Consider the following 12,420-nt stretch of genomic DNA (forward strand, 5'->3'; position numbering starts at 1 on the left):
GCCACACTCCAGAGCACAGGGCAAATGCTCACTGTGAGGGCCATAACTACTGGGGGTGGGGGGAAAGGAGTCAAAGGCAAGGAACACCTGTCCCAGATTGTAGTAGAGTTAAACAGCCAACATTTGTTAACATGATATACCAGATACTGGGTTAAGCACTTTACATAGATTAGCTCACTTAACCCTCCACATCTCCAGGAAGACAGTACTAATATTTTCTTCTTTTTCACAGATGGAGCACAGGGAGGTTACAGAAGAGGCAAAAGCTGCAATCCATGAGTTTAACCACCATTCAAAGCAAAGGACTCTGGGAAAGTATTTGAAGTGCCAACAAATCATTCCAAGAAGTGAAATGGGACTTCCTGCTGGGTAGGCAAAACTCCTTGTACTGAGGATGGGACTCTCTTTGCCCCTGTCAGATTTAGATTAATGAGACCGAGATTGTTTTCAGAATGTCAGGATTAGCAGGATGGGAGTGACTATGGGGGCACACAGGTCTTCCCAAAGGAAGGGTAGGATTTCCTAAACCAGAGTTTGTCTATGTCCAAAACACTAAGTAATTGTCCAGTGACGCAATTTTAATTGTTGAAGCCTGGCAGTGGACACCTCTTAAGGAAATGGGAAGGACTTCTTGTGTGAGAGGTGAGACTTCTTACTAAAGTCCCGGGTATTCCTCTATCTGGAATATAACTTTTTTTAGTTCCCTAACCAGGGATTGAACCTGGGCCACGGAAGTGAAAGCACCACGTCCTAAGCACTGGACTGCCAGGGGGATTCCCTGGAATAGAACTTTTTAGGAGGGTTGGCTTTCCTGTGGCAGGGTGTGAGGCTTCTTTTGGGAAGAGCAACCCTTCCAGGAGAAGGCTGGGACTTTCTGGAGAGGGGTTGTCTCCAGGTGGAGAGGCTGGTCAAGACCACAGATTGCCCACCGTGGCAGGGGCTTATCCTCCAGACTTCCCACAGTCCAGCTGAGCACTGTTTGGGATGTTGGTGTATCAGATGCTCACCTGTACCCCATCCTGGGCAAAGAAGGCACGGGCATCAGCCTGCATGGCAAGGTGGAGGCAGGTGGCATCCCCCCAGAGTGGGCAGCGCCAAAGGAGCAGGTGAGCAGCCCGTTCCTCGCTGCTGCGGTAGCATTTTCCAAAGAGGTCTGGGTGCAGGAGATTTATGTGAGAGGGAGGAAAAGTAGTAGGAAGACGGTGTGAGGGAAGAGATGAGGGGATTGAAGGGGAAGAGGCAGAGTGACGAGAGGAGGAATGGGTAGTTTTACAACCCCCTTCATGGCAGCCCCCTGTCTCTGCCCCGCCAGGCACCCATGCCCCACGCACCAACACCCAGCCCCTCAAACTTGGCTGCCAGGTCCTTCCTCCGTGCTGCCTCCTCAGTCTCAGCCTCCAGGCGCCCCAGCACTCGCAGCAACAAACAGGCCCCAAGAGCTGAGGCCACAGAACTGGAACCCTGGAGAGACAGAGACAGGCCTCAAGCAGCTGAGGCAAGCAACAGATACTCTGAACAGCTTGGGAGAGAAGAGGGAAGCAGCTGGGGAAGGAGATGCTTGGGGGAGTAAGGGGTTTTAAAAGCTCCTATGGGGAATTCCCTGGTGGTCCAGTGGTTAGGACTCTGAGCTTCCACTGCAGGAAGCATGGGTTAGATCCCTGGTGGGGGAGCTAACATCCCGCATGCCACGCAGCACAGCCAAATAAATAAAGAAGTAAAAATAAAACAAAAAAATAAAAAGCTCCTACATGTACCAGGAAATCTAGAAGGCTACAAACATGACCAAGACTGGATGCATGCTCAGAAAAGACTATGGAAAGCCCTAAGCTTTCACCTCTGGCTCACCTTTAGGCTCAGCAATAGCAGGCAGTGAAGGCTAAAGCCAGATTGTAAACAGCCTGCCTAAGTGTTAAAAGTCAGCTCCACAAAGAGCCAACCTGCAAAGTGGAAGGGCTTTATTCCCCCACCCCTGTGCATTTAAGGGAATCTCTGTCAAGTCACTAGCTGACCACTAAGCTAACAGAATGGGATTTCAGTGGCCATACATGACAAAGAATACAGACTTTACAAAAATAGCTTAGGAAAGTCACTGAACAAACAACAACCACCCACAACAAGCAGCAACAACAACCCCTGAAGGGAGAAGTTAAGCTGATTTCCAAAGCTGCCATATTATAATATTCAAAATGTCCTGTTTTCAACAACAACAACAAAAATTATGAGGCATGCAAAGAAACAAAAAAGTATGACCCATTCACAGGACAAAAGAAATTAGGAAACTTAGCCACTGGATTTACTTACTAGAGAAAGACTTTAAATCAACTGTCTTAAATATGCTCAAAAAGCTAAAGGAAATTATGACCAAAGAGCTAAAGGAAGCCAGGAGAATGATGTGTTAGCAGATAGAGAATAGAAATAAAGATATAGAAATTATAAAAAGGAACCAGGGACTTCCCTGGTGGCGCAGTGGTTAAGAATCCGCTTTCTAATGCAAGGGACGTGGGTTCGAGCCCTGGTCCAGGAAGATCCCACATGCCATGAAGCAACTAAGCCCGTGTGCCACAACTACTGAGCCTGTGCTCTAGAGCCCACGAGTCACAACTACTGAGCCCGCGTGCCACAACTACGGAAGCCCGCACCCCTAGAGCCTGTGCTCTGCAATAAGAGAAGCTACCGCAATGAGAAGCCCGTGCACTGCAACGAAAAGTAGCCCCCGCTCGCCACAACTAGAGAAAGCCCACGCACAGCAACGAAGACCCAATGCAGCCAAAAATAATAAACAAATAAAATAAATAAATAAAAATAAAACTTTAAAAAAAAAGAAACCAAGTGAGAGGGACTTCCCTGGTGGTCCAGTGGTTAAGGCTCCAAGCTCCCAATGCAGGGGGCCTGGGTTCAATCCCTGGTTAGGGAACTAGATCCTGAATGCCACAACCAAGAGCCTGCATGCCGCAACCAAGATCCCATGTGCCGCAACTAAGATCCGGCGCAGCCAAGTAAATAAATAAATAAATATATATTAAAAAATAAAACACGGTGAGATCACACCCATTAGGATGTCAATTATAAAAAAGAAAGAAAGAGACAGAGAGAGAGGAAGGAAGAGAAAAGAGAAAAGAAAATAACAAGTGTTGGTAAAGATGTGGAGAAATTGGAACACTTGTGCATTGCTGGTGGAAATTTAAATGGTACCACCACTGTGGAAAATGGTATGGCAGTTCCTCAAAAAATTAAACTTAGAATTACCATATGGTCCAGCAATTCCACTCTTAGATATGTCCTCAAAACAATTGAAAGCAGGGACTCAAACAGATATTTGTACGCTAATCATAGCAGTATTATTCACAATAGCCAAAAGGTCAAAACAATCCACATGTCCATCAACAGATGAATGGATAAAGAAAATGTAGTATATCCATACAATGGAATATAATTCAACCTTAAAAAGGAAGGATGTTCTAATACATGCTACAACACTGATGAACACTTATCTCAATTAAAAAAAAAATCTATTTATTTTTAACCAATGACCGGATGGGCTGAAAATAACCCAGGGCTGAAGAACTCCTGTCAAGATATTTCTTTGACATAAAGATAGGGTCTATCTTTGATCCTATTCGAATACCATGACTTCTTTTTAAACTTCTCAAATGTGTCCCAACACCTATGTCTCACCAGCTTTAATCCAGGCCCCCATCTTGGCTGCCTGAAGCTTTACCTTCCTACCTGGCATCCTTGCCTCTAGTCTTGTCCCCTTCTGCATTGCAACTACAACAATGCATCTAAATTGCAAGCACAATTATGATGAAATGAATCCCCGTCAGCTACAGACAATGTCTAACTTCCTCATACAAGCAACCACTTTGAAAGGATGAGATTGATGCATATATATGAGCAAGGGTAAATGCCCAATATATATTGTTAATGGAGGAAGCAAGTTACAAGAGATGCATGATATGGGGGGTGGGGGTGGGGAGGAAGAAACAGCACTCGGGGTCATATATCAAGAATGGAGTGGGGTGGGGGACGAGTGATATCCTAGGTCAGGGAATCTTACTGCTCAAGCATTGGAGTTCGGTAGAAATAAAGGACAGGAATGTAGGAGCAAGTAGAATCAGAGATCAAGACAGCACTCACCATCTCCCAGAAGTACACGGCCATCTGAGCCCTGTTGAGCAGCAGTGCCCAGAGGAGCAGGTCACTCCAGGGTGCCTGCTCCGGGACGGCTTCCAGCAGAAATTCTGAGGTGGCCTTGCCCCACAGCAGAAACGACTGGAGGCGAGGAAGGCGTGGTGAGCGTTGTCTCCGCCCCAGACCTTTCCTGACTCCGCCCCAACCATCAGCCCCACACCCCGTTCAGTCACACACCCCGTGCTCTGACCACGCCCCATCCTGGCATAGCCCCGCCCCCAGACCCTTTTGTGCTTCCCGCATCCACCCCGTTCCTTACATTTTCCATGCTGCCATCGCCCAGGTGGGTGCCCCCGGCGGGGAACGTCGGCGCGCACGTCTTCCCCAGCAGCATCCGCAGCACCTGCCCCACCTTAGGGGGTTGTGGCTCCGCAGAGGGTTCAGAGACTGGGCCTTTGTTGCCTGTGCTGTGGGACACCTGGTCCAAAAGGCTGTGGATAAGTGAGTTGGGGGGCGCTGCGTTGTAGAGCTGGGCCAGGCGCGTAGGGGTCAGGAAGTGGCCCAGGCTAAGGCCATGGGAGATGAGCAAGCGCACGAACTCTGGCCGGTCATTCAGAAGGGCGTCCATGAGGGAGGCTTCCAGGTGGAAAGACTGGTGGGGGTGGAATGAATGGGGGAAGAGTTGAGCACAGAGACAGGCAGAAGGCCAGGTGAGGTCAGAGATTAAGGACAAGAGATGGGGGTACAGAGCTATGAGTGACAGATGGATGGATGGATGGTCAGATTGATGGATGGGTGGAGGGATGGATGAGAGGATGGATGGGTGGGCAAGTAGATGGATGGATGGATGGGGAGAGAGGGAACAAGATGGGGACAGATGGACAACCAGAGATGGATGGACAATTAAGAGAAGGCTGGACACGCCATAAAGGAAGATAGAGCCAGATGTCAAAGGAGTCAGGGAGTGGGGGAAATGCATCCCTTTTGTCAGGATCCCCAGTCGCCAGGCCCCAACCCCTCACCCGCCATTGGATATCCCCCCGGAAGAGTTCACTCTGGGCAATGTCCACACGGTTCCAAGCCACAGCCAAACGCAACTCATCCAGGTAAGCTGAGGCTTCAGAGGTCCCACAGGCTGAAAGGGTGAGAAGGAGAGAGGGCAAGAAGTCAGGGGAGGTTGGGAAGATCTGATGAGTGTCTGTATCACTTCTACTTGAGATGCCTGACATTTAAACTCCGTATAAAGGCAGTGTTGTTGGGCAGAGTCTGGGGTCTTAAGAAGTCAGGCTATTACAAGCATAAGGTCATTCAACCCAGGGGCAGAGGTGAATGTAAAACTCTTCAGACCGGTGGTTGAGAGGCCCCAAGACAAGGAAAGGGAATCATTTATTCATTTAACATTTACTGAGGTAGGCTACAGACCAGGCAGTAAGAGGGATGGAGAGAGATTGGATACAGTCCCTGCCCTGAAGGAGCTCATTCCTGGGAAATATGTCCCAGAACCACATAACTGCCCTTAGAGTGATCGGTGCCCTTGGAGGAGGGCATAGAATGTGATTAGGACCCAGGGGAGGCTACAGTCACAGAGGTATGGAGAGACCCAAGGGAGCCTCCTAGGGGATGCACATTGAGGAAGGGCTTTTGAAAGACTAGTAGGATTTGGAAGTGTGCATCTAAGATGAGAAAAGAATCATCAGGGCAGCAGGAGCAGCTTGAGCAAAAGCCTCGGTGCAGGAAAGCACAGGTTATGATGGCAAATGTGAGTCACTCTGGTTTCCTGCAACTTGGGAGTATTTGTGAGGCGAAAAGTAGCAGAAAAAATGTAAACGTTAGCCGGACTTCGGAAGACCTTGGAGGTCATTAAATAGAACAAGGAAGAACAAGTGGCCTTTAAAAATTTGATCGGATAATTTAATGGATCCAAAAGTGTGCAGTCAACCTCGTGTGACCTTGGGCAAGTCACTTTCCCCCTCTCTAAGCCTCAGTTTCTTCATCTGCAAACTGGGCAGACGGTCCTTACAAGAAGGGTTAGAGGATCAGGGGCAATAATGTGTGCCAGCTGCTCCGCACAGTGCCTGGCTGTTCCTAGACTCTTATGAAGCATTCATCCCCTTCCCTCTTCCTTCCTCACCTGCTGAAACCCCATCCCTTCAACCCTGCCAACACTGAGACTGTCCAGCCATCTCCAGTTTCCCCAGCAGAGTGTGATCACTTGTACTTCTGCAGGCAACAGACTTAAAACATCACCCCCTCAAACCACATCTTAGAGAGCTGCTGTGTTTCCTCCCAGGAGGCTGATGAGTTAACTTCTGTAAAGTAAATCCGATTTGCCCACTGACTGTCATCCTCTATTAAAGGATGTGTCCCCACAAGAAACGGAATCATATCAAGAAGAGTTCCCGTTTATTAGGCTCCCCCTGGGGACCAGGCACTGCCCATCGGCTGCCTCTGAGGCTCACAACACTCCTGCCAGGTATTATCTCAATTTTTCAGAGAGAGAAACTAAGGCTCAGAGAGGGAAAGTCTCTTTCTCAAAGTCACACAGCCGAGTGGGGGCCAAGCTGATACTCAAATTTTAGTTTTATCTGATTCCAAAGTCAAAAATAACTACCACACCACAGAACGTGGTAGATGCAATTGGGGTGGGGACCTGGAACTCAGAACGCATTACAAATTGACACTATGCCTCTTGGGAGTTTTTATCTAAGTGGGTGTTTTCCCTGTAAAACTCTTCTGACACCAAAAATGACCCTCCCCACCCACATCCCCACAGAGCCCTGGGGATCCCCCTTACCACTTATTTATCCCACCTCCGCATCTTACTAACTCCCAATTCTACTGGCTCTTCAAGGCCGCCCAGTTTAAATACCACCTCCCCATTTTTCTCCCCTTTCTGACAGCAGTTCCTCTCCCATGCTTTTGTCTTGAATTTTACTTAAGGTTATGTCCAAACAACCCTGGTAGGATCTGCTATTATCTCTGAGCCTAATCTTTGTTGAATGAATAATGAGCTCCATCCTCAGCCTCTACCAAGCAGCCATTATGCTCCCTACCTTGGTTTTCATCATTCATTCCTCTAGTGAAATATCAGGAGTTCCTTGCTGGGAGACAGCACTCTGGTTTTTCTCTGATTCCACCACCCCTCAGGGCTTAAAACATATTGGAGGCATATAGGAAAAGTAGAAAGGGTGAGTGGGTGGATAGATGGAAGAATGGATGGATGGAAGAATGATGAGTGGATGGAATTGTTACTAGATGTGTGAATAAACTGGTAAAAGGATGGATGGATGGCAAGATGGATGGATGCTTGGATGGATGGCAGAATGAAGGATGAATGGAATAATGGGTAGATGGAAAGATCAATGTACATATGGCTGGCTGGATGGATAAAGGATGAAAGGATGGGTGGATGGATACAACAGAAGGAAAGCAACGTTGGAACATAATGAAAGTATCTTGGGAAAATTGTCCAAATAGCACCGTGCAAAGCCCCAAAAGGCAATGATAAAAGGAAAAAGATAAAAACGGGCACAGGGCTTCCCTGGTGGCGCAGTGCGTGAGAGTCCGCCTGCCGATGCAGGGGACACGGGTTCGTGCCCCGGTCCGGGAAGATCCCACATGCCGCAGAGCGGCTGGGCCCGTGAGCCATGGCCGCTGAGCCTGCACGTCCGGAGCCTGTGCTCCGCAACGGGAGAGGCCACAGCAGTGAGGGGCCCGCATACCGCAAAAAAAAACCCCCCAAAAAAACGGGCACAATTTAGATTAGAGAGGATGGATAAAGTGCCGAGGCCAAGAGAGGTGTCCAAAGTTGAGCTGACAATGGGGGAAGTTTTGGGACTCCAAGCCTTACCCTTGACAAGGGCCTTCAGAACTATGGTCTCAAACTCCTCAGGGCCATCATCAGTTGAATAGACTGTCAGCAGCTCCTTCCGACTCATGATCCTCTCCACCTGCAGAACACCAAGTTTTGCAACCCACACCCAACTCCCTGGCCCTGTCCACAGAGATATAGGAGAACATTCCCCTGCAGGACCCGGTAGCCTAGGTGCCTAGCACCCTCTACTCCCAGAACCTAGGGGGGATCCAGGCCCCCAGGCCTCTCCTCCCTTAGGCCCAGGAGCCCAGGTTCCCAGCTCCCTCCCATCTCAGGTTCCAGAATTGGACCCCCAATGTCATACCTGGGCCTGTAGGACCTCAGGGTCCCCTTTGGGGAAGAAACGTTTAATCAGATCTTGGGCTTCACATCGCCTGCCTCCTCCACTCCCTGGAGCCAGAGTGTAGATCTCTGCCAGGCAGTCTGTAGCTCCCCCAGACCCGGCCACCAGGAGGCAGGGGAGCTGAGCCTGGGTGGCCTTCTCTATCCGCTACAGGACAAAAGGGGGAGTCAGGTTAGGGAAGGAAAGTATTCACACCTCCTGGAGTCTAGATTCCCAGCCCTCTCCTCCCCTAGGACCCAGGAGTACAGCCCCCGGCTACTGCCCCCCCTTAGACCCAGGCACCTGGGCCCTTATTACCTTCAACATCTTTTCATCACCATCAATCAAGAGAAGGAGGACAGGGATGTCAATTCCAGTCCCTGAGGAGAGAAGAGAGCACAGGGCTTGGTCACCTCCCATCACGTTTCCCAGGAGCCTCCAGGGCAAACGCTGGCTTCTGCCTAATCCTCTCTCCGGAGGCTCATGAGAACTGTCATGCCTTTGAGGATGTTGGGAGGGGCCAGATCTTGAAGACAGTAATGTTCAATTTCTCAAGGGAGGAGAGGGCTGGGAGCCTGGACTCCTGGGTTCCCGAATGAGGCATGAGTCACTCCTATAACTGATTAACCATCCAGGAGCCAGGAGAGGGTGAAAGTGCAGATAGAAAATAAAGGAAATAAGGAATAGAAAGGACTATCCAAATACAATAAAGATATTTATCAAAGCCCAATAGCAAACTCATGTAAGTTTTTTACGAACTCTATTCCCAATAAAATAAGAACTGAAACAACATTACTACTATTCACACTTATCTGGGAGTTTTGAGCTAATGTAACAATGCAAGAAAATGAAATAATAGGAATGAAAACTTGTACATATATTTTTTAAGCTGGAAGAGACAAAGGTATCTATTTGAAGGAAAGATGATTTATATTCTTAGAAAATTGGAGAGACTCCACTCAAAATAACTAAATATTAATAAGAGAATTTGGTTAAGAGGATTAATACAAAAAAATACACAAAAATAAAAAACTTTTCTACAACTATTATAATATGTATCTTATCCATGTTTTCACAAAAATGATAAAATACCTGGGAATTAATTCATACAGAGAGGTATAATACTTTTATAAGGAAATTGATAAACATTATATAAGAACAAGGCCTGAATAAATGGAAAAACAAATACCATGTTAACCTGTCACAATGTAACACATAAATTCAATGCAGTTTGGAGAAAGAGGGAGGTAGGAGGAGGTTGGCAGTGTTTTCCTGTTTTTTTCTTAATGGAACAAAATAATTTTTAAATTCATATGAAAGAATTAATATCAGAGGAGTTAAGAAATTTTTGAGAAATGACAGTAGGGAGAAACTTTCCCTAATATATATTCAAACGTCTTTAAACTGCTGTAAACAACAACAACAGGAACAAATATATATATATATAATTTTTTTTTTTTTTTTTTGGCCATGCTGCACAGCATGTCGGATCTTAGTTCCCTGACCAGGGATTGAACCTGCACCCCCTGCATTGGACATGCAGAGTCTTAACCACTGGACCACCAGGGAAGTCCCAAACAAAATATATTTTTGGCACAGGAATAAATAGAGAGGTAGAAGAGAAAAAGGTTCAGAAATACTTCAACATATAAAGGAACTGAATATACAACTTAAGTGGCATTTCAATTTAGCTGGAAAAAGATGGTTTATTTATTAAATGGACATGAAGAAAATGTGGTTTCCCATTTGGAAAAAAAAAATGTAGACTCCCTATCTCAAAACACCTAAAAATCATTTCCAGATGGATTAAAAGTTTAAACATAAAAATATAAGATATTAAAAAAGAAGACTTAGAATATTTGTATAGCATTGGAGTGAAATGGACCTTCCTAAAAAACCAAGGGAAACCAAGGGGCTATAAAAGGAACAACAAATATATCTAACCACATAAAAATGATAGAATTTTTATGGAAGTAGACACCATAATTAAAGTATCTTCTAAAAATTTTACATCTAACAGTCAAAGCATTACTAAGGACAGGATACAAAGAATTCTTACAAAAAGACAAGAAAGAAACAACCCAATTCAAAAATGTGCAAAGAATATGAATAGACAATTCATAATTGAGGAAATCTGATTGGCCAACAAAATATGTTTATATCTTTTAATAGTGGTTAGATAAATTAAAAAATCAAATGAAAAGTGGCATGTCACTTTTTACCCATCAAATTTGCCAAAAAAAAAAAAAACTTAAACCAAGAGTATCCAGAGCTGGTTAAGACTGGACAGAAAAGGAAACTCTCACACATTCTCGATGAGAGTGAAAACTGCTACACACTTTAAGAAAGTGATCTAGTACTATCTATTAGTATACACACAGAGCAATCTCACTTGCGGGATCTACTGTATAGAATTTAAAACACCTGGATGTAATTATGGATGTTCATACAAAGATATTTATTCAGCATTGTTTGTAGTGCCAAACACTGATAGCACTTTAAGTATCCACCAATTGAGAAAAATTTAAATAACAGCTGGTACAACCATTACCAAGGAATATCATGCAACTATTAAAAGGAGATACAAGAGAGAGAAGTTTGTACCTAAAAGGGATGGTTATAAGAAAGTGATATGTATATGTATAGTATAAAAGAGAGAAAGGAACACCACTGAGCATAGCATAGGATTTTATAAGCATAGACAAAGATATAAAAGGATTAACTCCAAACCATATAACACAGATTACCCCAATAGAAGGGACTGGAGCTGGAAAGGGAATTTTCTAACGTCTTTTTTTTTTCTTCTTTGACCAGTGGGTTATTTACAAACTACAATTCAGGCAATGCTATGAATTTCCTTATATACCTTCGCATGGTTTGATTAGTTCCAATAAACACATATCAAAGCTGCCATAAAATATTATGTTGAGTGAAAGAAGCCAGTCTCAAAAGGTCATCTATTATATTATTCCATTTATTTAGCTTCTGGAAAAGTGAAGATTAGAGTGATGGAAAACAGATCAGTGGCTGCCAGGGGCTGGGTGCAAAAGGAATGCCTTCATGGTAACAGAACTGGTCTATGTCCTGACTGTGGACATGAATCTCTACATATGCCTAAATTCACAGAATTATACACCCCAAAAAAGTCAGTTTACACCCCCAAAAGATAATTTTAAAAATAAGATTAAAGTTGCCGAAAAGCTAAGTAAAGTTTAAGAATTAAATGGGGGAGTTCCCTGGTGGTGCAGTGGTTAAGAATCTGCCTGCCAATGCAGGGGAAACGGGTTCAATCCCTGGTCCGGGAAGATCCCACATGCCGTGGAACAACTAAGCCCGTGCACCACACTACTGAGCCTGCACTCTAGAGCCCACAAGCCACAACTATTGAGCCCTCGTGCCACAACTACTGAAGCCCATGCGCCTAGAGCCCGTGCTCCGCAACAAGAGAGGCCACCACGATGAGACGCCTGCGCACTGCAACGAAGAGTAGCCCCTGCTCGCCCCAGCTAGAGAAAGCCCGCGCACAGCAACGAAGACCCAATGCAGCCAAAAATAAATAAACACTTAAAAAAAAAAAGAATTAAATGGACACTTTTTAAAATACAGGAAATGTTTATAAAGAAGCAGGTTTCTGTTTAGTTGACTTTCTACATTGGACATTTCCTTCTGTTTTAGTGATTTCTGCCCTGTCTTTATTATATCCTTGCTTCTACTTTCTCTAGATTTGATTTGCTCTTCTGTTTCTAGGATTTTTTTTAATTGGAGACTTAAATCATTGATTTTCAATCTTTCTTTTCTTTTCATTTTAGGTAAGCATTTAAGTCTACAGATTTCCCTCTAAGTACTGCAGTAGCTGCATCCCCAAAGTGTTGGTATGTCATAACATTATTATCATTCAGTTCAAAATATTTTCTAGCTTCTTTTTTTTTCCTTCTTTGATCCATGGGTTATTTACAAACTACAGTTCATGAAATGATATGGACGAATCTCACAGAAATAATGTCGAATATGAGAAGGCAGAATTTAAAACATGGGTTTGGTGTGATTGTATTCATATGAAACACGGTCAGAACTACTCTTTGCTGTGACAAGC

The 12,420-nt window shown here is 45.1% G+C and overlaps 1 protein-coding gene across 6 annotated transcripts in view; it reads right to left on the minus strand.

The window, feature by feature from the left end:
* The window catches only part of TRPM4 (transient receptor potential cation channel subfamily M member 4), a 38,528-nt gene that overhangs the window by 18,930 nt on the left and 7,178 nt on the right, over window positions 1-12,420 (minus strand). For all 6 annotated transcript variants that reach the window (XM_089902577.1, XM_089902578.1, XM_022585110.2 and 3 more), the window contains 8 exons: window positions 8,646-8,707; window positions 8,310-8,495; window positions 7,982-8,081; window positions 5,154-5,266; window positions 4,451-4,783; window positions 4,138-4,272; window positions 1,332-1,461; window positions 1,008-1,153 (listed from right to left, as the gene is read on the minus strand). In XM_089902577.1, the coding sequence (XP_089758703.1) occupies window positions 1,008-1,153; window positions 1,332-1,461; window positions 4,138-4,272; window positions 4,451-4,783; window positions 5,154-5,266; window positions 7,982-8,081; window positions 8,310-8,495; window positions 8,646-8,707 (1,205 nt within the window). The remainder of the gene's footprint in view (window positions 1-1,007; window positions 1,154-1,331; window positions 1,462-4,137; window positions 4,273-4,450; window positions 4,784-5,153; window positions 5,267-7,981; window positions 8,082-8,309; window positions 8,496-8,645; window positions 8,708-12,420) is intronic.

The sequence above is a fragment of the Delphinapterus leucas genome, chromosome 20 (genome assembly GCF_059928025.1).
Source record: "Delphinapterus leucas isolate spDelLeu-1000000601 "Yukka" chromosome 20, BTC_Dleu_Yukka2, whole genome shotgun sequence".
Taxonomy (NCBI): Eukaryota; Metazoa; Chordata; class Mammalia; order Artiodactyla; family Monodontidae; genus Delphinapterus; species Delphinapterus leucas.